The following is a 23,526-nucleotide window of genomic DNA, read 5'->3' on the forward strand; positions in this document are numbered from 1 at the left end:
CTCTATGCCTTGCAGCCATACAGCCCAAGTGTCTCACCCCAGACATGGAACTGGGTTCTTCAACAGAAGGTGCTGAGGAGCCACAACGTCCACATTCTCTGAGGCAGCCATGTGTCTGTTCCCCATCTAGCGGTGTTTGACCCCGTCTAGGGATCCCCTACCACATGTCCTCCCCCCATCCTTGGTGACTCAGCCGGTCAGCCCCGGGCACACCTCAACTCCTGCTGGGCAGCTGTGGAGTCCAGAGTGTCCTCCAGCTCAGTTTTCAGGGCCTCCAGCTCTTCTCCAAGATCCCGCTTCAGTTTCTCAGCCTTGTTCCTAGAAGCTCGCTCAGATTCTAGATCTTCCTGGAGTTCAGAAATCTGGGATTCCAGTTCCCGAATCTTCTTGAGGGCAATATTCTTCTGGGCAGCTTCTTCTTCCACTCTGCCAGAGACCAATACCAATAGTATGAAAATATTTTCACCTTCAAGCCACAGAGTGTACAGAGGAGGCTTAGGGAAGTGCAGCCAAAGCTGCATTTGGTAGTCAAAAGCATTGAACTTAGGATCTGTTTCAGAAAAATGAACACCTGAGAGAAGATTTAAGAGCAAATACTACACTAAAAGAGAAAATTAAGAGCAAATTACTACTTTAAGAATCGCAAAGTATCAATTACTTCTTTTTCCAAATTGAGACTCATAACCTTAAATGTTATTTTAAATGTTTAGCCAAGTGCCGGCAGCTATGTCTGTAATACTAGTTACTTAGGAGGTTGATAGCCATAAGGAAAGTACATGAAATTCGATCTCCAAAATAACCAGAAAAAAAAAAAACAGGGCTGGAGGTACAGTTCAAGGAAAGAGTGCCAGACAAGAAAGTGTGAGGCACCAAGTTCAAACTACAGTAAGACAAAAATGATACAAGATAAATTCAAATGCTCAATAAAAAAAATAATAAAAAGGAAACAAGATATTACAGTCTATGAAGATGTCCTCCTGATTTAGATGATTAGTAATAATTAATCATCAATTGTATCAAATGGACCACTCCAGAGGAGGCTAAGGTTCAGGGGCAAACCCTGTGGCTTCAATCTTGTGAATTTAAATATGCTGTTTTTAAAAGATCTATTTTAAAAATAAATTTTATAAACCAGGATTGAGTGAGGGCAAGGGTGACACTGTAACCCTTCTGTACGTGGCCTTTATAATAACAATTTAAAAAATTAAACAGGTAAATATTATACTTACAATGAATAAGTTTTAAAAGGAAAGGAAAAGGAGAAGAAAACTGGGGTTGGTGACCAAGTTGTGAATAACTTTTTTATGCTGGTCCTGGGACTTGAACTCAGGGCCTGGGAACTGCCCCTAAGCTTCTGTGCTCAAGGCTAACGCTCTACCACTTGAGCCACAGCTCTAACTCCGGCTTTTTGGGTGCTAAATTAGAAATGGCTTCAAACCATGATCCTCAGATCTCAGCCTCCTCAGTAGGTACAATTACAGGTGTGAGCCACTGGTGCCTGGCTCTGGATAACTTTTAGGAATACAAATGAAAGACAAAGACATGCTACATCATACTGTGTTAACAAACAGGAAGTGTTCTGCTGTGATCTGGCTCTTGTAAGACAGCAGAAAGCTTGCTCGTGGCTTGCTGGTACACTGAGAACAGCAGGAAGCTAGACGCAAGCACTGACACTGGGAAGTGGCCAGGATCTCACCTGGCCAGAGCAGCCTGCAGCTCCTCCTCCTTCTTGGCCAGCTGCATCTTGAGCTCAGCTATCTGTGCCTGGAGCTCGGCAATCTGGTCACTGAGGTCCGTGGAGTCTCCCTCCAGCTTGCGGCGGGTCTTCTCCAGTTCCTGCCGCTGCTTCTCCTCCCTGCGGAGGCGCTCTGCCAGGGAGGGACCACAGCGCTCTCAGTGGCTGCTGGCTTCATTCATACTTTCAGTCACTTACGTTGCATATCGAGCATTTGTAAAACACACTGAAGGTTTAAAGGGTCCTCACTCACAACACCCATTGTGGAGACTACAGGGATACAAGTTGGAGCTTTGTCACAGGCTGCCAAGGCTTCTGCATCTCTAAAGGCCATGTCCCATCCTTCCTGTCAGGGTGACTCCTCAAAGTTTGTTTCTTATTCCTTTGTTTCCATTTACGGCTATACCACATTCTTCATGAATCTAAACTTATATAAAAGAACTCAGGAGAGCAGATCAGGGTTCAGTGTCTGGTTCAAAATTCTGTGATGTCATGGAACGTCACTTGACCCTCTGGCACCTCATATGAATAACGAGACAACCTGCTTAGTGAGGCTGCACTGAGGCTCCGTGAGTCAACAACTTAAAAGCACACAGAAGGGGACCCAGACCTTCAAAAGTGCTTACTTAATAAGGGTGATTTCTCTCCCTAGACCTGCTCTTGAGGCTGAGACCCCTGATTAATCAGTATCATTGAAGACATTCATTGGACTCTGATCTTGAATGGCATTGTACTGAGTTACCCATTCTATAACTGGTAAGTTTTTGGGTTGTGCTGATCATATTCTCCATGAACAACATCACTGAGTATTTGTGCCTGTGACTCTCAAAGCGCATGCCCAAAGGGGTCCAAGCGAACTTCCAGGCCAAGGTATGCAGGGCCCCTACCTCACCAGACAGTGACAGATTTTTCTTTTTTTATTTTGGGGGGGGGGGGGGGGGGGGCGGGTCCGGTCGTGGGGCCTGAACTCTGGGCCTGAGTGCTGTCCCTCAGCTCTTCAGCTCAAGGCTAGCGCTCTACCACTTGAGCCACAGCACCACTTCCGGCTTTTTTCTTTTTGCTTATGTGGTGCTAAGGAATCGAACCCAGGGCCTCAGGCATGCAAGGCAAGCGCTCTACCACTGAGCCACCTTCCCAGCCCCATGACTGATTTTTCTTAAGCCCACGCAGTGCACATGTTTTCTGATGGCTCTTTAGATTCACAAACACTAATAGCATCCTCTTAAGTCTGTTAAACTAGCAAGTATGCCGCTCCTAGACCTCTCAATGGTCAATACCTTCAGTCCCTCCTGGGTGAGGGAGCTATCTGTGGAAGAAGGGGCCTCCCTATGTCCGAATCTGTTCCCCATGGCAGCTGACTCATCCTGTCCAGATGAGGAGTGGGCAGGGCCAGGCATGACACCACACTAGAAGTCCTCCTAGCACCCCGTGTCAGCTGACCCTATGCCATCAGGCCTGAGATGGAAGCTCCCATAGTGGTGTGGGCTTCACAGTATATACACATACTCTCACCATGAGCCTTTGGAGGCAAGAATATCTAAGGCTCAGAGATTAAACACTAAGTGAGAACTGACCTAGCTGGTAGATGATAGAGCCAGTCAGCCAGGGGTCACCTGGAACTCCCTTGGGAAATCTCAAGTTTCTGAAATAGTGATAGCTGACAACAGAGGAAGCAAAGCTTCACAATGAACGTTGCTCTAGCAGGGCCTGTCTAGCCCACACCAATGGAAGCCTGTAGCCTGTGGCAATAGACATTGTCCCCTAAAGCCTAGCAGCCAGGGGTCCTGAGGCAGCAGGGTGGGGGGCGGAGGGGGCTGTTCTGTGAGCCAGGGATGCCTCGGGGCTGCTCCTCCTGGTACACCTCACCTTCCAGGTCTGTGATCATTGCCTCATGCTTATTCTTCAGCTTGGCCAGGCTCTTGGATTTCTCCTCCTCTTCCATAAGGTTTGAAGTGAATTCAGCTATTCTGTCTTCTAGCAGTTTCTTCTCCTATGGGGAGAGAGGGGCAGAGGCAGGGGGCAGGTCAGAGTTCAATGTCAGCTGAAGACAGATGCCTAAACTCTCCCAAAGCATGACTTGCCCAGATATTTGGAATTGGAGACAAAAGCAGAAAACTTAGCCACTATATCCAGTTCATCAGTATTTACTAGGTCAATAGACAACTTCAAAAGTTGATTAGCTCTCCAGAAATAGCTTGATAAGCTTCCCTAGGAACTAAAACTGTGGATGTCCAAGCCCCTCTTGGCCCTACATGCCCCCTTTAGTTTCAGGTAAGACAGTTTCTGGGTTTCAACTGGTAGAGGAACAGCTGGCCCTCCCCAATGAGAAGAAGCCGTCTAGGACTTACTATGTCACCATGCCAGCTTCTCTGTTGCCTCAATCAGTGCCAGAGCTGCATCTTCAGCTGCTTTGTGCAGCTGTCTCTGGGGTCTTATTCTTTTCATGTTCCCCAACCAGCCATCATGATCTCACTCCTGACCCCCACATAGTTAGCTGTCAGGCAAGCATCCTGTCACCTCCCTTGCTGGCCCTCTGGGAATTCAGTGTTTTGTTTGGTTCTGTCCTCCTAACATATTCCTGCTTTGCTCACTGGGACAGACACTTACAGGGACATTCACAGAAGACACAATTGCCTCCTCAGGAACGGCAGTGCTTGCACCGAGCCACAAGTGCCCTATTCCCACCAGTGACTGACACATGCTATGCCACCAAGGTCCAACTCTTAGAAGTGGGTGAAGAGCTTCACTATGGGGAAATAGCAAATCTTTCTCTAGGTTCCTCACTCATTAGAAAACTCGTTTAGGACCTCAGCAGCCAGAGGTCACAGGTACCACAGGAGAAGCAACTCCTGCTAAGCAGAGCCACAGTGCTGTGTGTATGTGTATGTTGTATGTGGGGGGAGGGGAGGGATGACAGATGGGCAGGAATGGGTCATCTTGCCCTGCCCTTCCCCACCTTAGCCAGTTTGCAGTTCTGGTCTTCCATGATGATCTGGTCCTCCTCCAGCTTCTTCAGCTTGGCCTCGGTGGTCACCTTCTCTAGCTGTAGCTTTTGCCGAGCACTCTCCTCTTCCTCAAGCTGCTCCTCAAGTTCCTGCCAGGGTGGAGAGACCATGAGAAGATGGGCACACTTCACAATGATCAACTCAGAACTACTCATGGGGCCTGCATGTGAACTGGGAGTGTGAGACAAACACTGATGCAGAATGACAGGGTTCCCCAAGCCAGCTCTACATCAGTGGGACAGGCACGGGGGGGGGGGGGGGGGGGGCAGAGCCCAGGGGCCCCCGTGCCTTGGGCTGGTAGAGCAAAAACAAGAGAGGAAGTCCACAGGTTTCAATGCTCCACTGGGCAACACTCAAGACCTGAGGGGCTCCTGAGACTGCAGGGGCATGTGTTGGGAGAAAAATCTCTGCAGGCCTGCCAAGTGGACAGTGAGGATGGGTTCTGTGTGCCCCAGGCTTGTCCATGTTGCTGCTTCCCCCAAAGACTCTAAACTCTGCCACCCCTCAGCACCCTGCTCTCCCTCTCCCCACAGGAGATACGATACCTGGATATTCTGCTGCATCTTCTTCTTCTCTGCCTGTAGGTGCTGGCAGCGCTCCTCCTCCTCCTCCACTCTAGCCTCCAGGTCATGGCAGATCTCCTCCAGCTCCTGCTTCTTGGCAGTGAGGCGGGCTCGGAGCTCCTCAGCCTCAGCACACAGCTCGGTTTCTGCTTGAAGCTGCTCCTGCAGCTGCAGCTTCTCTGCCATGAGCTGCAAAGAACACATGGAGAACTTAAGTTCTTTGAGATGGTTCACACTGGCCAGGTACTAAAGGCTTGGTGGCAGTAAGATGGCAGTACTGGGAGGTGGAAGAAACTTCAGGAGATAGGTAGGGCCTAGATGGAGGAAGAAGGTCACTGGGTGGCATGCCCAGAAAGGATACAATGGGACCTTGGTCCCATCGTCTCTGTCTTCTCTTCTGTGTCTCAGCCACCAGGAGGTGAGTGGCTCTGTTCTCCTAGGCCCTATACACCGTGACCTTCTGCCTTGCCATGGGCCTAGGAACAATGAGGCCAAGCAACCATGGAACAACCCTCTGAAACCATAAGCCCAAACAAAACCCTTCCTCCTGCTAAGTTGTTCATCTCAGGTACTTTGTTACAGTAATGGAAAGCAGATGAGTAAATTCCTCAAGCAGAGCCTGGATGGATGTTCTGCACTCAGGCTCACAGCTGGCAAGGAATGCACAAACAAGAAAGAGTAGCTTCCATGAGAGAGTGCTTAACCTCCCAGGCAGCCATTGATAATATGTCCTCAGTCCTTGCCATTCCCTAAGACCTTCAAACCAAGACCCCTAGGAAGGGGTTAAGAGTGACATGGTGAGCTGGGCTTGAAGTTGGTCCTTGAACATTTATATTGAGCAGAGTGGCTTCCCTCCTGCCCAAACCTCCAAGGCTCTGCTGAGACTCTGACTGCAGTTTTCCCACAGAATATGAACCACTGCCTAAGCAGCCAACCTGCTTTCCTACTGGTAGACAGCAGATGGCAGCACTAGGAGCAGCTGCTGCCGCTGGCTTACACTCACCTGAGACTGCAATGTCTCCATCTCTGTGAGCCTGTTCTCGGCAGCCACCTGCTTCTCCCGCACCTTCACCAGCTCTTCCTCTTTCGCCATCATCTCCTCCTCCTGCCGGCTCACCTGTAGCAGGGGCTTAACCTAGGAGAGGGGAGGTGGAGGAGGCGGAGTCAAGCTCTACTAGAAGATGCCCACTCCTGCCAACCATAACAAAGCCGTTCTCAACTCTGGGACAAAAGCAAGGGGCAACCAGATGGGCTGGGGGAGGAGGCCTAACAAGATAACCTTTCTAGAAGTCAGAAAGGCCTCTTCTGACTCACTAACTACACTGCCAGGTACACACAACAATGTTCACATAGCATTGTCATTAATAGCAAGACTTAGGAATGGCATTGAGACCCGTCACTGGACAAGTAGCCAGATGATTATGGTATGTTCTCTGGGGAATAGCACATGGACTTCTAAAAACTGACAGTGACAAGGAACTCTAAATACAAAGTGCAAAATATGAGACTGTTTATACAAGTCAAAGCTTAGCTATGTAAGAATGTGTACAGCTTATTATACAGAGCTAAGATTTATTGGGAGTGAGAAAAATGTAATAATAAGTCAGAATCCACTATGTTTGTTGGAGTGAAAGGATTATGGGAGAATTTTTTCTTCTTGATGCTTTCTGCTTGTTAACTTCTTAAATGACTGTAAGTCATCTATTATAAATAAAAACAGCCACGAGGTACCAGTGGCCCACGCCTATAATCCTAGCTATTCAGGAGGCTGAGATCTGAGGATTGCTGTTCAAAGACAGCCCGGGTAGGAAAGTCCATGAGACTTTAAGTCCATACCACCAGAAAGTCCATGAGACAATATACCACCAGAAAACAGGAAGTGGTGCTGTGGCCCAAGAGGCAGAGCGCTTGCCTTGAGCTGAAGAGCTGAGAGACAGAGCCCAGGTCCAGAGTTCAAGCCACAACAAAAAAGAAACAGCCTAAACAGTTCTAAAAGTGGTGGGAGAGCCAGTCTACTTTGAGTGAAGCTGGATCAGGAGACAATACCTCCTGTACTGTGGGCCACTATGCATGGATCCTTACATGTGGGGAGTGGCTCTGGGCTAACCTAGCCCTGCCATGGCCACTCATATAAATGCCTTGGCTTATATACTTCTGGATCCAACAGGATAGGACGTTCTGGGAGGGTGCTGCCGGGCATAGGGGAGCTAGAGGTATGTCTCACACAATGGGCAAGTGAGCCCCCCACAAGGCCTACAGTGGAGCACCTAGCTGCAGCCCTGGAACCCACCTTTGTGAAGAGCCTCCACCATTGCCAGTTGCGCAGCTTGAGGTAGGCGGCACAGTTCCGCTGCAGGACCTTCATGGCTGTCAGCTGCTGCTGCCGCTTGGCAAAAGCCCTATGGGGGAGGGACACAGTCACAACCTGACGGCCCTGACCACAGATCACTGGTCACAACAGTGGGTGACAAGAGCTTCCCCGCCACTCAGCTGCTCACAGGGTAAAGGCCTCATATGAACCAACACAGACTACTCAGCACAATGTGTCATGCTATCATCCTGGCCGTTAACCCACCCATTCCTGGGGGGGTCTTTAACTTTACCAGCCAACAGGGTCTGTGTCTGAGCTGTTGTGGGGGGAGGAAGATGTTGTACAAAGACAGGTTTGAAAGACATTAGCTGCAGAGCTCAGGATAAATGAGGTTCCACTTATTCTACCACCACAAACTATACCCCCCTTCCCAGGGCTGAGATCACAATGGGACAAGTCCTGGCATAGGGAGCCAGGACGCAGACCTGTGTGCAGCTGCCACGCCTGCAGTGAGGAGGCTGGGCTTCCTTAAGTGCTACTCAGGACCCAAGGGAACCTCTTCCTCAGAAACACAGGGATCCTTGGGGACAGGTGGGGAATAGCGCTGTCCCCCTCATAGGGTGACACAGGATCACAGAGCACAGAAGCTTTGGGGACAGCAAACGTAAGCAGTCACCACTTCCCTTCAGGTCCTCTAACCTCACTGGGACAGGAAAAGCCCATGGCCCTTGACCACTGCTGGCTAGATGCTGCTCAATAGCAGGAGGGCAGGCAGGGGGGACCTGAGAGAAGGGGAGTATAGGAGACCCCAGAACATACTTTCTGGCCAGGTAGCCTCTGCAGCAAGCCTGGAAGCCTATGATGACGTCGGTGATCTTCAGGTCCCGCTCCTCCTCCAAGTGGGCCAGTACACCAGCCCGGAAGAACACTTTGCTCTGGCCAATGCGGTACAGGTTGCTGTCAAGCTCCAAGGCTTTGATCTGCATGGGAGGAAAGCATGCTGCTGACTCGGTGTCACTCTGGACGCCAGGAGGAAACAGCTGAGAACAGTCTCAGGGATTCTGGAGAGAGACCAGGGCTGAGGAACACTGAGAAGAGGAGAAGGTGGGCTCCAGCACAGTGACAAGCCCGACTTTCAGAGGAAACAAACACAGGACCTCAGGGTGGAAGGCAATGTTGAGGTTTTCTCTTCCATCTCCTGCCTCTGCACCCCGGAATCATGCTCCACCGAAGTGTACTTGGGCCACCCTCCCACAGGAGGCAGCCAGGTACCACGAACATTTAGATGAAAGGGCATGCCACACTGCGTCTCAGGATCTAACACTAGCTAGGGGACACCATGAGGCACATTCCCCAGCTGTAAAATGGGAAGCACATTTTCTTAAAGCAAAACAAGGAAAGACACACAAAGCAAATAATGGTAGCAGGGCTGTGGAACCCAGAATGCAAAGAAGTTGGCACAGTCAAGCCCCTGCCAGTACCATGTCCAAATAAACATGAATCACTCCAGTGACTGCGACAACTCTCTTGTGAGCCCTAGTGGAAGGGCACGTGTGCCAGCACCTGCCGCCCCAGCCTACCTACGAGAGGAAGGACTGAGAGCAAGCTCCCATTGGCAGAACCTGGAGTACTTAAGGAGGACTGGGGGGGGATCCTTGCCCACAAATGGCTCTGGAAGTCCAGGGAGAAGCCCTGGACAAAGAAGGAGCCAACATGGGTCTATCGCACTTTGCCACACAAAGAGAGCATGCCTCATCTTCCCTGCAAAGCAAGGGAGGGGCCTTCCACACCACAGGAGGAACACACAGGCCACCCCACGAGCAAGTGGCTGAGGCTGGGCAGAGAAGGCGGTCCAGACACAGGCTGCAAACCCTCCCTGCACTAGCTGATACCTGTCTGAAAGCAACGGGCCAATTTCCTTGCTTCCATCCTTTCCCTGATCTCCCAGTCACTCAACATAGGCTCCTGCACATTGTACATGTTGAGGGTTTTTTCCCTGTCTTTTCCTTACCAGCTCCTTACACTACCAGCCCATGCCTCTGATTCTTTAGAAAGCTTGCTTAAGCACTCTAAGACAACAGGCAGTGGCTGCTACCATAGCCAAGCCAGGAATGACAGGATGCCTGAGAAGTAGAAAAAAGGGCCAGATAGGACTCAGGCCTGGCTTGGCCAATATACACCACGGGGCTATCAGTTAGCCAGAAGTCAGATACATGCTGCACTGGGGGGCTGAAGAAAGGAGGGAAGGAAGGAGAAAAATCAAGATACAGACTCCAGAGGCTTTAGGTTGGCCAGTGTCCAGGCCTACTGCCCTGGCTAGGAGCTGTCCACCCACTCACTGGGTATAAAGGTCAGAGGAGATATGAGCAAGACAACAGGATACTGTTCCCCAAATAAAACAGACTGTCTAAAAGTCCTGTCTGCTATGGCCAGGGTATCCAGCAGAGTCTGAACTCAAACACTGGCAGGGACCACACAACACATCTGATCAAAAGGGCGACAGCCTCTCAGGATGGTCACCTGCCATGAAAATATAGGTCAGAGTCCATGAGAGACACCAGCAGGACTCACCATAAGCACGCACGCCTGCTTCCCATCCATGAAGCCCTTAGGAATGGAGTTGGGTGTGAGGATCTCGTATCTGAGGAAGGAAAGATAAATTTGGTCATCCTACCCCTTGTTTCAGTACAGCATGGCCTGCAAGTCTCCTATGGAAGAAAACACTTGGCAAATCCACCCTGCTTTCGTTCAGCTGAACACCACCATTTAAGAACGAACAGAAACTTGCACTGGACTATTGCAGTCATTGAGGGTGGGCGTTCAGGCTGGGCTAACTCACTACTAACTGACCAGAATCCTGATTTGGGCCTCTGGGACAACCACACTAGCAGCTTCCCTGGGATGCTGCAGGATGGCCCAAGAAATAAAGAATCAGATCACAGTAATTGCAGTCAGCATTAAACACAGGCACTGGGCAAACAGGACAATGTTGCTAACATCTGCACAAACTGCAAGCTGCAGTGTTTATGACTGCCACCCCCATGAAGTTCCTTCAGTGCCATGCGCCTGGCTGATCCTTTGAATCATATTTCATAGCTTCTCTGGCTACAACACATAGCAGCAAGTCCTGGCAGTCACTAAGAGTAAGGGCTTAGCACACTGACTTTCCTGCCAGGACTAAGATGGGATCATTTATCTCTTCTTACAGAAAGGGTGGTGCAGGGAAAGGATGCTCTGGAGAGTTGGTTAGACCTTGATCTTTAAGGATGGGGACATCTCTACCCAAGGTCCTTGCCTGGAGCAGCCCCTCACCAATGCTCACTACACCGACAGCCTGGCCCGGGAAAGGGCCTTGTGCCTGCTCACCTCTGCCGGAACTCCTGGAAGACCACCCTGTTGGGGAAGCCCTGGCGACAGATGCGGATGCCCTCAAGGACGCCATTGCAGCGCAGCTGGTCCAACACCAGGTGCGGGTCCAGTTTGCCAGCCTGGAGAAGAAAGTACACACTGCTGCAACCAAGAACTGATGAGAAAAGGTAGGGTAGGCAGGCCCTCTGAACTCAAAGGGGGAAAAGCTCTAAGAACTCACTACACCCATCAGGTTCTGACAGCCAAGTACAATAATCCAGTCCAAGACAGGGCACAATCAAACAGTGTAACCAACAAGAAAGGCATCCTACATATATGGCACATCTCCTCGGCCTCCAGAGCCAGCCTGTAAGATTAGTGAGGCCCCATGGCCCTACTCTGTGGCTAGAGGAATTGCTGCTGCCGCTTAGTAGTCCCACCAATGCCACTGAGTGGCTGTACCTTTTTCTCATGGTTAGGGATGATGCAGCGGACAAAGTTGGGGTTGGTGTTCCTCAGCGTGGCCATCAGCTTGGCCAGCTGCTCCTTGTACAGCTGCCCCACAGTACGGAACATGCCCTTCCTCGTCTTGAAGGCACCAGGCAGTGCTGTCTCAGACATGCCAGCCACCTGGTCCAGGCCGATGATGCGGTCCACTGTGGAGAACACAAAGCACATGAGTGCCTGGGAATGTTGGCTGAGGGGCATGGTGCACAGAGATAGACATCGGGACAGAAAAGAAGGAGAGACGGTACGGAATAGCAAGGCCCTGTGTGGGGCAGACCTAACCTGGGCAGGATACCCAGGGGAGAAAGGCTCCTAGGCTCTTGGGGAGCAGCACCCCAAAAAAGCAAACTTGACATTTATGTTTCCAACCTTAGCCTGCTCTGGAAGCTCCTAATCCCGAGGAGACATAAGCTGGCAATGTACTGTGGAAAAGACAGAATTCCAGGTTTGCAGGAGACTGCCTTTGAAGAGGTGTTAAAACCTGGCTCAGCACAAGTAATCTCATGGTCCCAAGTGGAGAAGACTTGATAACTTTTAACCTTAGAGGACTGGGCTAGAAGCCAGACAGTGGGAGTTCCAAAGACACTCTGCATTGCCAGCAGGACTGGGGATGGCTCCCTGCCTACAGTCACCCTCTTCTCAACTGGGGACTCAACACAACACATGGTGGCATTAGAAGTGGACCCCAAAGAACCACTGTTAGCCCTAAATATTCCCAAAGGTTCCTAATGTCCCGTATTTCACCTGTCTCCTAGATCACAGGTCCCCTTCTTCTAAACCATCCTCTAAAGGGGTAGGAAACCTTTTTCTCTGCTAGGGGTCATTTGGACATTTGTAACATCATTCAAGTGCCAGGCCACAAGACAGCTGATGAAGACTCGTTTGTCCCCGCATGTACAAAATTATTTCCTTAACCTTGACACGGCCCGTGGGCCGGAGGTTCCACACTCCTGCCAAAGGAAGGGGCCATAACAGTACAACACCTGTCCCCCAGCCGCTTCCTCCCAGGTAACCAAAATCAAACAAACTGAAGAGGCTAGCCACAGGAGATCAGTTTTAAGCAAGAGCTGATGTTACATTTGAAGCCTTCCATGGCTGAATGTAAAAGTTAAGAATTCCTGCACAAAGCCTATTTCCTGTTCCCCTGTGGCCAGATCTCTCTTATTAATTAGAAAACAGATGGACACTTGCTTAGCACAGAAGCCAGTCAGTTGGACTCCAAGGCAGTCCACCCCATTGCCTGCTGTGGGGGCTATTTTACTGGTCACCACAGGCTTCCTGTGGGTGAGTGGCTGGTAAAAGCTGCTCGGGCTCTACAAGAGAAGGTCGACACTGTTCCTTTTAAGGTATTCTTTCCCCCTGGCTCACTTGACACGACCCAGGCTGACTGGCTGCTGGACAACATGGATGCCATTCAGGAGCACGGGCACACGGGAGTATGTGGGATGCCTCACACAAGAAACTTGTAGCCACTCAAGCAGTCAGACAGAGCTCTAAAGAGATGAATTTTTAACATCTTGTTTTTCCCTCACACATAACATGACAGCCCCAAATATGCCAACACAGCCTGTCATTTGCCAAATTCTCTACTGTAGGCCTGTGACGGGCACAGCTGGAAGTCTGCGGGAGCCCAGGGCATTGCAGGAGAACAGGCACAGCCAGGCGGGAGGAGCCAAGGGCGGGGAGAAGGCAGCAGAAGCACTTTTGCACAGTTCTGGGTGCACCACACACATAAGACCCCAGTCCGGGTGGCCAGTCACCTGATTCTAGGTGGAGAATGGGAAAGCGGTGATAGAAATAGGCTCTCTGAGTGCTCTGCATCTCTGCAACAGAGAGGTTAAAGCAAGACCCAGGCAGAGGGAAAAACAGCAAGAAAGTACAACTTCAACATAACCAGCTAACAAGAAATTGAGGCAGAAATGCAAGGGGGGCCGGGTGCTGGTGGCTCACACCTATAATCCTAGCTCCTCAGGAGGCTGAGATCTGAAGATTGCGGTTCAAAGCCAGCACAGGCAGGAAAGTCTTATCTCCAATAAGCCACCAGAAAAGTAGAAATGGCTCTATGGCTCAAGTGGTAGAGCGCTCACCTTGAGCTGAAGAGCTCAGGGACAGCGCCCAGGCCTAGAACTCAAGCCCCACACTGGGGGGAAAAATACAAGGAGGCAAGGGCCTGGAGACCTGTGCAGCAAGGCTGGAGCCACCGTGGACATTGCCACCTCTGGAAGGTGTCCTCACTGTCTGCAGCCCACAGGACCCACAGGAACCTCTGCTCCGGAGGAGCAAGCTTGGGGCAGCCTCTACCTTTTCACTGGAGGAGATCTTTCATATGGGAAAGCTAAGGAGGACAGACCCACATGGGTTCTGTTCAAATCCCACATTTGTCTGGGCCCGCTGCAGCAGTGGGAAGATGACTAGCCACACAGGGAGACAGGAGGCAGGCAAAGGGCGTACCATCCTTCCACAGCTCTGACACAAACTTGTCTGAAGACTGATGGAGAAGCGTGGCAATGTTGTCGTTCAGGGGGTCCATGTTCTTCATCAGCCACTCGTCAGCTTTGTAATCCACCTGGAAGAGTTGAGGATCGATCATGAGCTGCTGGGGGGACAAAGAACTTGCGCAACCTCCCCACCCAAGGACAGTCCTCTGCCTGGGGATTTCCATCATCAGGAAGGAAATGGCAAGTGCCAAGACAATGAGTACTGACAGAATGTTCTCCATGCTGCCAAAGGAAGAACAGATAACTTAAAAACAACATGGACAGCCAACTGAGGCTAAGGGACAACAGTGCAGCTTTCACAGCATGCTGTCTTCTTAGGACACATCCACTTTCTTTAAGTACACACATCTATCTTGCCATTTTTCACACGTAGTCTTAATAACATAGTATTGTATTTTCTTTTCCTTTTTTTTTGAGAAGTCCGAGACTGGTACTTGAACTCAGTATATTGCTCACTAGCTAACATTCTACCAACTGAGCTGTGCCTCTAACCCCACACTATCCTATTTTTATTGTAGAAAAATCCAAGAATGATACAAACAGAACAGCTAGTATCGTGGCCTCCTTCCTAATTATACAGCAGCCCTGACGTGCACAGAACATGGACACTGCTGGGACATGGGGTCAACCCAGGAGGTGCAATCAACACAGGTTTGCTGCAAGGTAACAAAGCCCCAGAGCCAGCCAGGCACCAGTGGCTCACTCAAAAGGCTAAGATTTGAGGATCGTGGTTCAATACCAGCCCAGGCAGAAAACTCCATGAGACTCTTATCTCCAAAAAGCCAAAAATGAAGCTGTATATGGCTCAAGTAGGAGAGTATTAGTCTGAAGAACAAAAGCTCAGCCAGGTGCTGGTGGCTCACGCCTGTAATCCTAGCCACTCAGGAGACTGAGATCTAAGGAGCACGGCTGAAAGCCAGCCCAGGCAGGAAACCCATGAGACTCTTCTCCAATAAACCACCAGAAAACCTGAAGTGGTGCTATGGCTCAAGTGATAGAGTGCTAGCCTTGAGCTGAAGAGCTGAGAGACAGCGCCCAAGCCCAGAGTTCAAGCCCCACGACCAAAAACAACAACAACAGAAAGAACAAAAACTCAGAGACAGTGCCCAGGTCCTGAGTTCAAGCCCCAGGACTAGCACCAAAAAAAAAACAAAACAAAACAAAACCATACACACACAAAATAAAACTCCCCAGAACCAGTCCATGTCCTCAGAATAGCCTGGAAACACTGTGGCTGATTTCATCATCGAGGCCTGGGACAGTGGGTAGAGAGCGAGTCCCCTGTCCAGTACCACATATAACTGGGCAGCAAGAGTGTCTTATGAACTTCCACAGGAGAACATGTGCATTTCTCGTAAGTGGGAGCGGGCATAAGGCTTGGAACAGCTGTGGGCGATTGTACTCAGCATTCTGGATTTTGTTAATTTTTAGCTACAAGAACATAAGCACTACAGGAGAGACCAGGAGTAATGGGCCACAAATCAGAGTGTGGGCTGGGCTCAGGATCTCCACTGAGGGGCAGACGCAGCCCCTCTAACTGTATGTTCAGGCTGCAACTAATAGCAAAATGACCACAGAACTCACTGAGAAAAACCAGCATTCATCTTAAGACTGAACCGCTGTGGCTACCTTAGACCTAATCCCCTGAGCACTCAGACTGGGAAGATGAATATCAGCTAAGGGTCATGACAAGCCCACTGCAGACCAGCTATGCAGCCCTGGCAGTGACAGCAGCTGTAATCTACAGCAGTCAGTGGTCCAGAGCAGGGCCTCTGAAACAGGGGCATCCCTCCTTGTCACAGGACATGTGTGCAGTCTGGATTGTTGCTACTAGGAAGGCTGCCAACTTCAGGAAGAAGCAGCCACACTGCAACACTCCAGCACACCTAGGGCAGTTCCCAGAATAACGAAAGACCCAGCCTGCATATCACACTGCCAAGGCTTGGCTCTGGAACACTGACCCAGGCCATACCCCTCAAGCTCATTTCAACCGTTAACCCAGTATGGGGGGTAGCCACTCCCATTTTCCAGATGAAGAAATCAAAGCTACAAAGATGAACTATTTGGCCCAAAGTCATCCAATTTATAAGCAGTAGTGCTCTAATTTCAGCTCCAGATTGTGGCTCAGCTTCTCTCCCTGGAAGACGGGCCTGACAGTAGCATAGTAGCCTCCAGTCTCAGTACATAATGGAACGCTGCAAACTCCATACAAGCAGAATACAAGAAGGTGCTTCATGGGCTGTGTGAAAGCTGACCAGTCACCAGCCACGCTATCTGATGAGTCACAGGCAAAAATTGCTAGGAGCACGCACTCCCCACCCCCTTTGACAGACTACCTAGCTTCTTCTCCAAGAGAAAATGAACCCCATCCACCTGACTGGCCCTCACTGCTGGGCCCAGCGCGCACGTACATGCGTACACACGCACTCACGCACGCGTGCAGACACACACACACACACACACACACACACACACACACCACACACACACACGCCTCACCTTGCCGGCATAGTGGATGATGCAGAAGTCAGCCTTGTCTTTCAGCTGCTTGGGCTTCTGGAACTTGGGGTGGGTACCCTGCTCCTGCACCACCTTCTCCACAAAGCTCTTATCGGTGGCTTTGGGGAACCAGCACTCCTCATCCAGCAGGGCCAGGATGCCAGGAGGACCAGCCTGAAGAAAACATAGCACCAGCCCCGGTGAGCAGGATGTGGAGCCACAAGAGGCCAGAACCCAGTGTGGGAATCTCAGGACTACCAAGTGGCCATCACGTGAGACAGTACAACTGAAGAGTTCCTGTCTAAAAAGAGACCTCTGTGGTCTAGGCTGCCACTAAGAGACCCTTACCCAATGATCTACTGTAGTTCTGTAGCACTAGTGAAGCCCTGAAAAGCACAACTCAATCACCCTGCACACCCAAAGTATCTGGTCGCCACATGTCTGAGGCTTGTCCTGGTGGCTATCACTAGACTCAAGGCACCTCTCCCAGAGCAGCACCCCAGTGCCCCGTCTATGCAGCTACAATGATGAGGTGACAGTAAAAGAGTACCCCCAAAACCCAACAGCTTTCTGAACGGTGAACTTAGAAGAAGGAAGCATTCTACCATTACTAAGACACTGTCAGATAAGACTTAAATTTTGATTGATTAGGAAAAGTAAGTAGTTTCATGTGAAAATGGTGGCGAGTGCCAGCCCCCTGCCCCTAGATGTGCTTTCAAAGTGAAAAGACTTCCTCCAGAGCCTCCAGACTAACTAATGGGATAAAAGCTGTTGAACTGTTAGTGTTCCATGGACCTAGGCCAATCTCCATACATGCAGCCAGGGAGAGCGTCCGACCCTGTAGTCTATGGTTCTGTGCTGCAGCAGAAGTGTCTGGGACAGGACCTTCCTCAACAAAAGCATAGCTGTTTCCTTAAAACAATAAAAAGCATGTAGGCCTTGTGAGTGTACTGGCCAGGACACTTGGCCATGTCCCCACCTGGCCACAGGATCTTCTCAGAGGGAAGCACTCAGGGGGCCTCTAGACTTAACTCTCTAAGTAGCATCGACAGCCAAAGGAACCAGACATTCTTTTTGTTGTTGGTGGTGGTGGTGGTCATGGGGCTTGAACTCTGGGCCTGGGTGCTGTCCCTCAGCTCTTCAGCTCAAGGCTAGCGCTCTACCACTTGAACTACAGCACCACTTCCAGAACCAGACATTCTTTAACCAGCAAGGGGCTGGGGTGTAGAGTGGGCATCACAAAGGAACATAGAAAGGAGTTCTGTAATAAAGACCAGCTTGGCCCTTACTGGCTTCTCAATAAGGTCAATGCAGGGCTGCAGGTCCAGGCCAAAGTCAATGAAGTTCCACTCGATGCCCTCACGCTGGTACTCCTCTTGCTCCAGGATGAACATGGTGTGGTTGAAGAGCTGTTGCAGCTTCTCGTTGGTGTAGTTGATGCACAGCTGCTCGAAGGAGTTGAGCTGCAAGGAGAAAGCATCGTCAGAGAGGCCTCACCCAAAAGCCCAGGAGTGTGGGGAGCCAAGGGAGAGGACAGCGGGATGCTGCAGGCTCCACATCTGCAGTCTGCACTCCGTGGGCTCCAGTCCTACACCAGCCCAACAACCAGAAGTCTTCACCCTCTGGGGCCTGTGGACCGCTACAGCAGCCTGGCAAAGCCCATCTCTGAATGATGCTTTAAAATGCATAAACTGAAGTACTAAGGAAAGACATTATGTTGAATATAACTAACACTGCACCATAAGTGAAAAATATCTGATTTGCATTAGTGACAGGCATTGCTAATACAATAGTGGTTTGCGTAACTTTGTTCGATTCACAGTTGACAAAACTGCATGAACTGAGTACCGGTGGCTCATGCCTATAATTCTAGCTACTCAGGAGGCTGAGATCTGAGGACTGGGGTTCAAAGCCAGTCCAGGCAAGCAAGTCTGTAAGACTCTTATCTCCAATTAAAGTACCAAAAACAAAAGCTGAAAGTGGAGCTATGACTGAAGTGGTAAAGTGCTAACCTTAAGCAAAAAAGCTCAGGGACAGTGTCCATGTCCTGAGTTCAAGCCCCAGAACTGGTGTACATGCATACTCGCATGTGTACACGTGCATACACACATACACACACTCAAACCCACCTGCACGATTTCAAAGAAAGGTCAGAGAAAAATGACAATACTGCTTTCCCCAAATCTGAGGTCCTGTTTCCCCTGAAACCTATTGTGCATCACAGATTAAAAACTTCTAATCTACTTTATTTAATCAGTTTTTCCCACTAGATTTCAAAGCTTTCATGGGCAAGGACAATGTCTTACACCAGCGAAGAATCAAAAACAAGTAGGGGCACCATCCATGAAGTCTCCAAGAGTATACCTACTTTCTGAGTGGTGGTGGGCAGTCTTGTGGAAGTTAAAGGAGCTGGCCCGTGCAGAGAGCCATGGGACCAGGGAAGAGAACTATCAACCCCAGCAGAGGGGAACTAAGAGGAGGCAGCATGGTGGGTAGACATAAAGGGTAAAGGAAGCTTACATCAAAGATCTCAAAGCCAGCAATGTCCAGGATCCCAATGAACGATGCACCCTGCCTCTTGGTCTTGTCCAGAGCTTTATTGATACGTAGCACCAGCCAGCGGAACATCCGCTCATAGGTGGCCTTGGCCAAGGCTTCAATGGCAAAGTCAGCCTGGGGACAACATTCGGTGAAACAGGGTGTCAGGTATGAAGTTTTAAAACCCCCATGCCCTTTGCCCCAGTAATTTCCCTGTGATGACCTTCCTCATTGGAAAACAGTACTAAATATACAATAGTGAAGAAGACTCATGCATATGTTCACTACAGTATCATGACAACAGTTTCAACAACCCACAGCCAGGCGCTGGTCACTCCCGCCTGTAATCCTAGCTACTCAGGAGGCTGAGATCTGAGGAACACGGTTCAAAGGCAGCCCAGGCAAGGAAAGTCCGTGAGATTCTTATCCCCAATAAACCATTAGAAAACCGGAAGTGGCACTGTGGCTCAAGCGGTAGAGCGCTTGCCTTGAGTGAAGAGCGCAGGGACAGCACCTAAGCCCAGAGTTCAAGCCCCATGACCGACTCCCCCCCCCCCCCAAAAAAAAAAAACACACAACCCACAAATCCAATAATACAGGAACAGAAACTTAGGTATTTGCAAAGACGTTTTGAAATAAAATGGTGACATAGGAAGGTAGTTATAGAAATAACCGAATGCCTGAGACTTGATTTAAAATAATGTAGTGAAGATTAATGATGAACCAAGATGGGCCTTCAGATTCTGCTGAAGTTGACAGCTCCCTCAACATGACAGGCCCACAGGGGCCTTTCCATTATTCTCTCATTGGGCATATATTTGAAAAGTTCCATAATAAAAGTCAGAGTGATAACTAACTTAAAAAAAAAAAAAAAAACTTTACAAGAAATAGCTGCCCAAACCCATCAGCCGCACTGGACATTGATCAAATGCAACTAAGCAACTCAATGGCAGCAATGGGAGGGAGGGAATGAATGGGAAAGAAGGAACAGCTGAAGCTATGCGAAAGGAAAGGAATGTACATATCACCCAATGTGGAAGAAATAACTATTGCAAAGCTCATAGAACTCATAAACTTTATAGACCACGATAGACAATTTGTCCCATGAAAGTTAGAATGTGTGACTTTAACTAAGCATCACTATCCCACAATACTGTGAAATGTGTGAAATTATGTAATCGCTTAATCACAATAAAGAATTTGCAAAAATAAATAAAAATAATTAAAATAAAAAATAATACTTAAAAAAAAAAAAAGAAATAGCTGCCCAATAACAATTATCACTGGTTAGGACTATGACAACATTTTTCCTTCTCTTGACATTTGTCTATTGCCAATGTAGTACTTCTAATTTAAAAAGACTTAAGGTTGCTCCTTAATTACCAGGGATATAAAAAGCAATAATTGTGTATACTGCCGGAAAAGAACAATGCTCTTGTCTTTTATGCAATGGCTCTGCACAGAAGAGCCACAGGCTGTCAGCAGTCTAACATGGGGTCCTTAAAAAAAAAAAATTGTCGGGCACCGGTGGCTCACAGCTGTAATCATAGCTACTTAGGAGGCTGGGATCTGAGGATCGTGGTTCAAAGCCAGCCCGGGCAGGAAAATCCATGAGACTCATCGCTAATAAACCACCAAAAACCAGAAGTGGTGCTGTGGCTCAAGTGGTAGAACACTAACCTTGAGCAAAAGAGGCTCAGAGAAGCCAGGCACGGGTGGCTCACGCCTGTAATCCTAGCTATTCAGGAGGCTGAGATCTGAGGATCACGGTTCAAAGCCAGCCGGGTCAGGAAAGTCTGTGAGACTTTCAATTAACCACCAGAAAACCAGAAGTGGTACTGTGGCTCAAGTGATAGAGTGCTAGCCTTGAGCTGAAGAGCTGAGGGACAGCGCCCAAGCCCAGACCAAAAATAATGATGATGATGATGATGATGATGATGATGATGATGATGATGATGATGATGATGATGTCATCTTCCAAGCACTAAGAGATAGGATGGGCACCATGACTAAAACCAGAAACCCCAACAAAAAAGCAGTCTGGCCTAGAAGGGATCTGGACTCCAGGGGTGGCAAGTACTTTGGCCAGGCATGGACAGGAAAGCCTCTAGCACACGTAACAAAGCAGGTGGAGGAGAAACGGCCAGCTGGCTTAGGCTCTCAAGAGTGGCGAAGGCTGCCACCCTGGCACCAGAAGCCATTCTACAGAAACATCGGGTCCTTATTTCATAGAAACACATGCCAATGTCCTCAACTGCTGTGCAGACTCAGGACAGAACATCCCAGGCATGAGGCTTTGGTAAGGCCACTCCCCAAGCTCTCTGTGGTACTGCAGACTGAGTAAGGAAATCCCATGCAGCGAATCCACACATAGGCCTCACATCTGACCTAGCCCCAGCACCAAACCCAGCCCCAGCCCCAGTCCCGGGCAGCCATACCTGCTCTTTAGTCTGTGCCTTCTGCACGTAATCTCTTCCCACCTTGATGCGTGGGGTGAGGATGCCTCTGGTGAAATCAGTCACGTTGATCCCCAGAAGGTGGGACACCTTTTGGGCAGCTGATATTTTCAGAATAAGGGAGGAGGGGTTAGATACAAGGCTTAATTAGACCCAAGAGAACAAGCCCTCTACTCAGACTAGAAGGAAAGGAAGGGAAGCAGCCATTATTGCTACCAGAACAACCGAACCTGGGCAGCCTTCATCTCCTAAGTAGACACCTCATATCACTAGCAAAATGGGTCCTTACCCCAAAATAGGACCAAGGGGAGAAAGGTCCTCCCTTGTGCCAGAGGCATGGTAACATGTGGCACCACAATAGCATCTTGTACAAACCACAACCCAGTACTAAGGGAGAGACCCTAAGAATGATCAACATGGACAATCACACGGAGCTGTATCAGCCCCGAGGGAAGAGCAGCAGCTGAGCGAGCATGCTTCATCACATCACATCCTGACATGCTCCTAGGCAAGGCTCGGGTTTCTTTCACACAGCGAAGGAAAGCACTATTTCAGTATTCAGGCTTGGCCTCAGGAAGCAATGAGAAAAGCCCTGGTCGATGTGATCGGTAATTTCTCTAGCTCATTCTGATGCTTATGGTATGAGAAAAAAAAGCAGGGTCATGTTCCGGTATATTTTTACATCTGCATGAAAAATAAAGGAAAATGGGCACAGTGGCAAACACAGTGGCAAATCCCAACCACTTGAAAGGCTAAGACTGGAGGATCACAAGTTTAAGGACAATCTGGGCAACACAGTATGACCACCCTCTACCTTCTCCCCATCTCAAATAAAAAAAATCAGAATAGACCAGGTGCTGGTGGCTCACACTTGTAATCCTAGCTACTCAGAAAGCTGAGATCTGAGGATCTGAGTTCAAAGCCAGATTGGGCAGGCAAGTCCATGAGACTTATCTCCAATGAACCACCAAAACACAGGAAGCGTGGCTCACAGAGGTAGAACGTTAGCCTTGAGCAAAAAAGCTCAGGGGCAGTGCTCAGGACCTGAGTTCAAGCCCAACTGACCCACCCCCGCCCCCACCAAATCCAAAAAGAAAGGCACACATAGCTATAAAAACACAAAAATGAATAAAGACAGACAGACAGGAATTTCAACATGACTTCTGAACAATCCCACCCCACCCCCTTGCCCCAGACAGCTGGCCTATGGTGCGGATGTGTTAACGTCACCTGTGTTGTCAGGCATGGAGGCCTGGTCGGTGTTGCGTTCCTTCTTGAAGACGATGTTGCCGAGCTGAAGAACCCCTGAGATGACCCGCAGCAAGCCTTCAGGGTACAGCAAAGGGGGGTCAGAAGCAGACAGGAGGTCAAAGGGAACTCCTCTGTGTGGAGGTAGCACTCTCCAAGGATAGGCAAGTTAAGACAAGCCCCACTTCCTGGGGCTCTAGGGTGACTGGCTGGTACTCTGGAATGTAGAAGTCTCACCTCCACCTGCCACTATGGCCTCTGTCTCCCCGGTTTCCCTCAGACCCATTTATGGGCAGCCCTATTCTGACAGGAACCGCAATAATATGCCAATGTTTCTAAATCTGGACTGAGGACATGCTTCTAGCTCAGGACCCACTACTTGCTTTATATAAAGTTTTATTGGAACATAGTCATGACCATTTATTTACACATTGTCTGTGGCTCTTGTTCACTCTCTCGATACATACTCTGTTCCAAAGTAGACATAGCCAGAAAATGGGGCACACTCCTCAACTCCATCATTCCCTAGACTATAGCCCCTCCCAGTCCACACTGATGGTCATCTGGGTGTCACTAACATAGGGCCCTGGCTGGCCGGCCACAGAGCCACACTCCAGCCAGCCACTCGGCAGAGACGGAACAAAAACATCCCAGTCAGCACTGGCAAAGGCTGCCTCAGTGGACCCACAGCACACAAGCAGATACTTGTGGCACCAGCAGAAACAAAACCCTTAAGACCTAAGCCCACCCCCTCAGGGCCTTCCTCTAGCTTCTACAGTGTTCTCTAAGCATCAAGTACCCCTCAGGGTTCCTTCCCA

At 49.5% G+C, this 23,526-nt stretch overlaps 1 protein-coding gene across 1 annotated transcript in view; it reads right to left on the reverse strand.

The window, feature by feature from the left end:
- The window catches only part of Myh9 (myosin heavy chain 9), a 94,366-nt gene that overhangs the window by 11,053 nt on the left and 59,787 nt on the right, over positions 1-23,526 (reverse strand). Inside the window, exons 10-26 of the mRNA XM_042693094.1 lie at positions 22,691-22,786; positions 21,443-21,561; positions 18,987-19,139; positions 17,756-17,929; positions 16,467-16,640; positions 13,921-14,035; positions 11,425-11,618; positions 10,981-11,102; positions 10,186-10,255; positions 8,434-8,594; positions 7,594-7,702; positions 6,307-6,438; positions 5,286-5,492; positions 4,692-4,829; positions 3,602-3,725; positions 1,697-1,868; positions 214-426 (exon numbers count right to left, since the gene is read on the reverse strand). Of these exons, the coding sequence (XP_042549028.1) occupies positions 214-426; positions 1,697-1,868; positions 3,602-3,725; positions 4,692-4,829; positions 5,286-5,492; positions 6,307-6,438; positions 7,594-7,702; positions 8,434-8,594; positions 10,186-10,255; positions 10,981-11,102; positions 11,425-11,618; positions 13,921-14,035; positions 16,467-16,640; positions 17,756-17,929; positions 18,987-19,139; positions 21,443-21,561; positions 22,691-22,786 (2,473 nt within the window). The remainder of the gene's footprint in view (positions 1-213; positions 427-1,696; positions 1,869-3,601; positions 3,726-4,691; positions 4,830-5,285; positions 5,493-6,306; positions 6,439-7,593; positions 7,703-8,433; positions 8,595-10,185; positions 10,256-10,980; positions 11,103-11,424; positions 11,619-13,920; positions 14,036-16,466; positions 16,641-17,755; positions 17,930-18,986; positions 19,140-21,442; positions 21,562-22,690; positions 22,787-23,526) is intronic.

Source organism: Dipodomys spectabilis, unplaced genomic scaffold, assembly GCF_019054845.1.
Source record: "Dipodomys spectabilis isolate Male_0828 unplaced genomic scaffold, ASM1905484v1 ptg000163l, whole genome shotgun sequence".
In the NCBI taxonomy this organism is placed as follows: Eukaryota; Metazoa; Chordata; class Mammalia; order Rodentia; family Heteromyidae; genus Dipodomys; species Dipodomys spectabilis.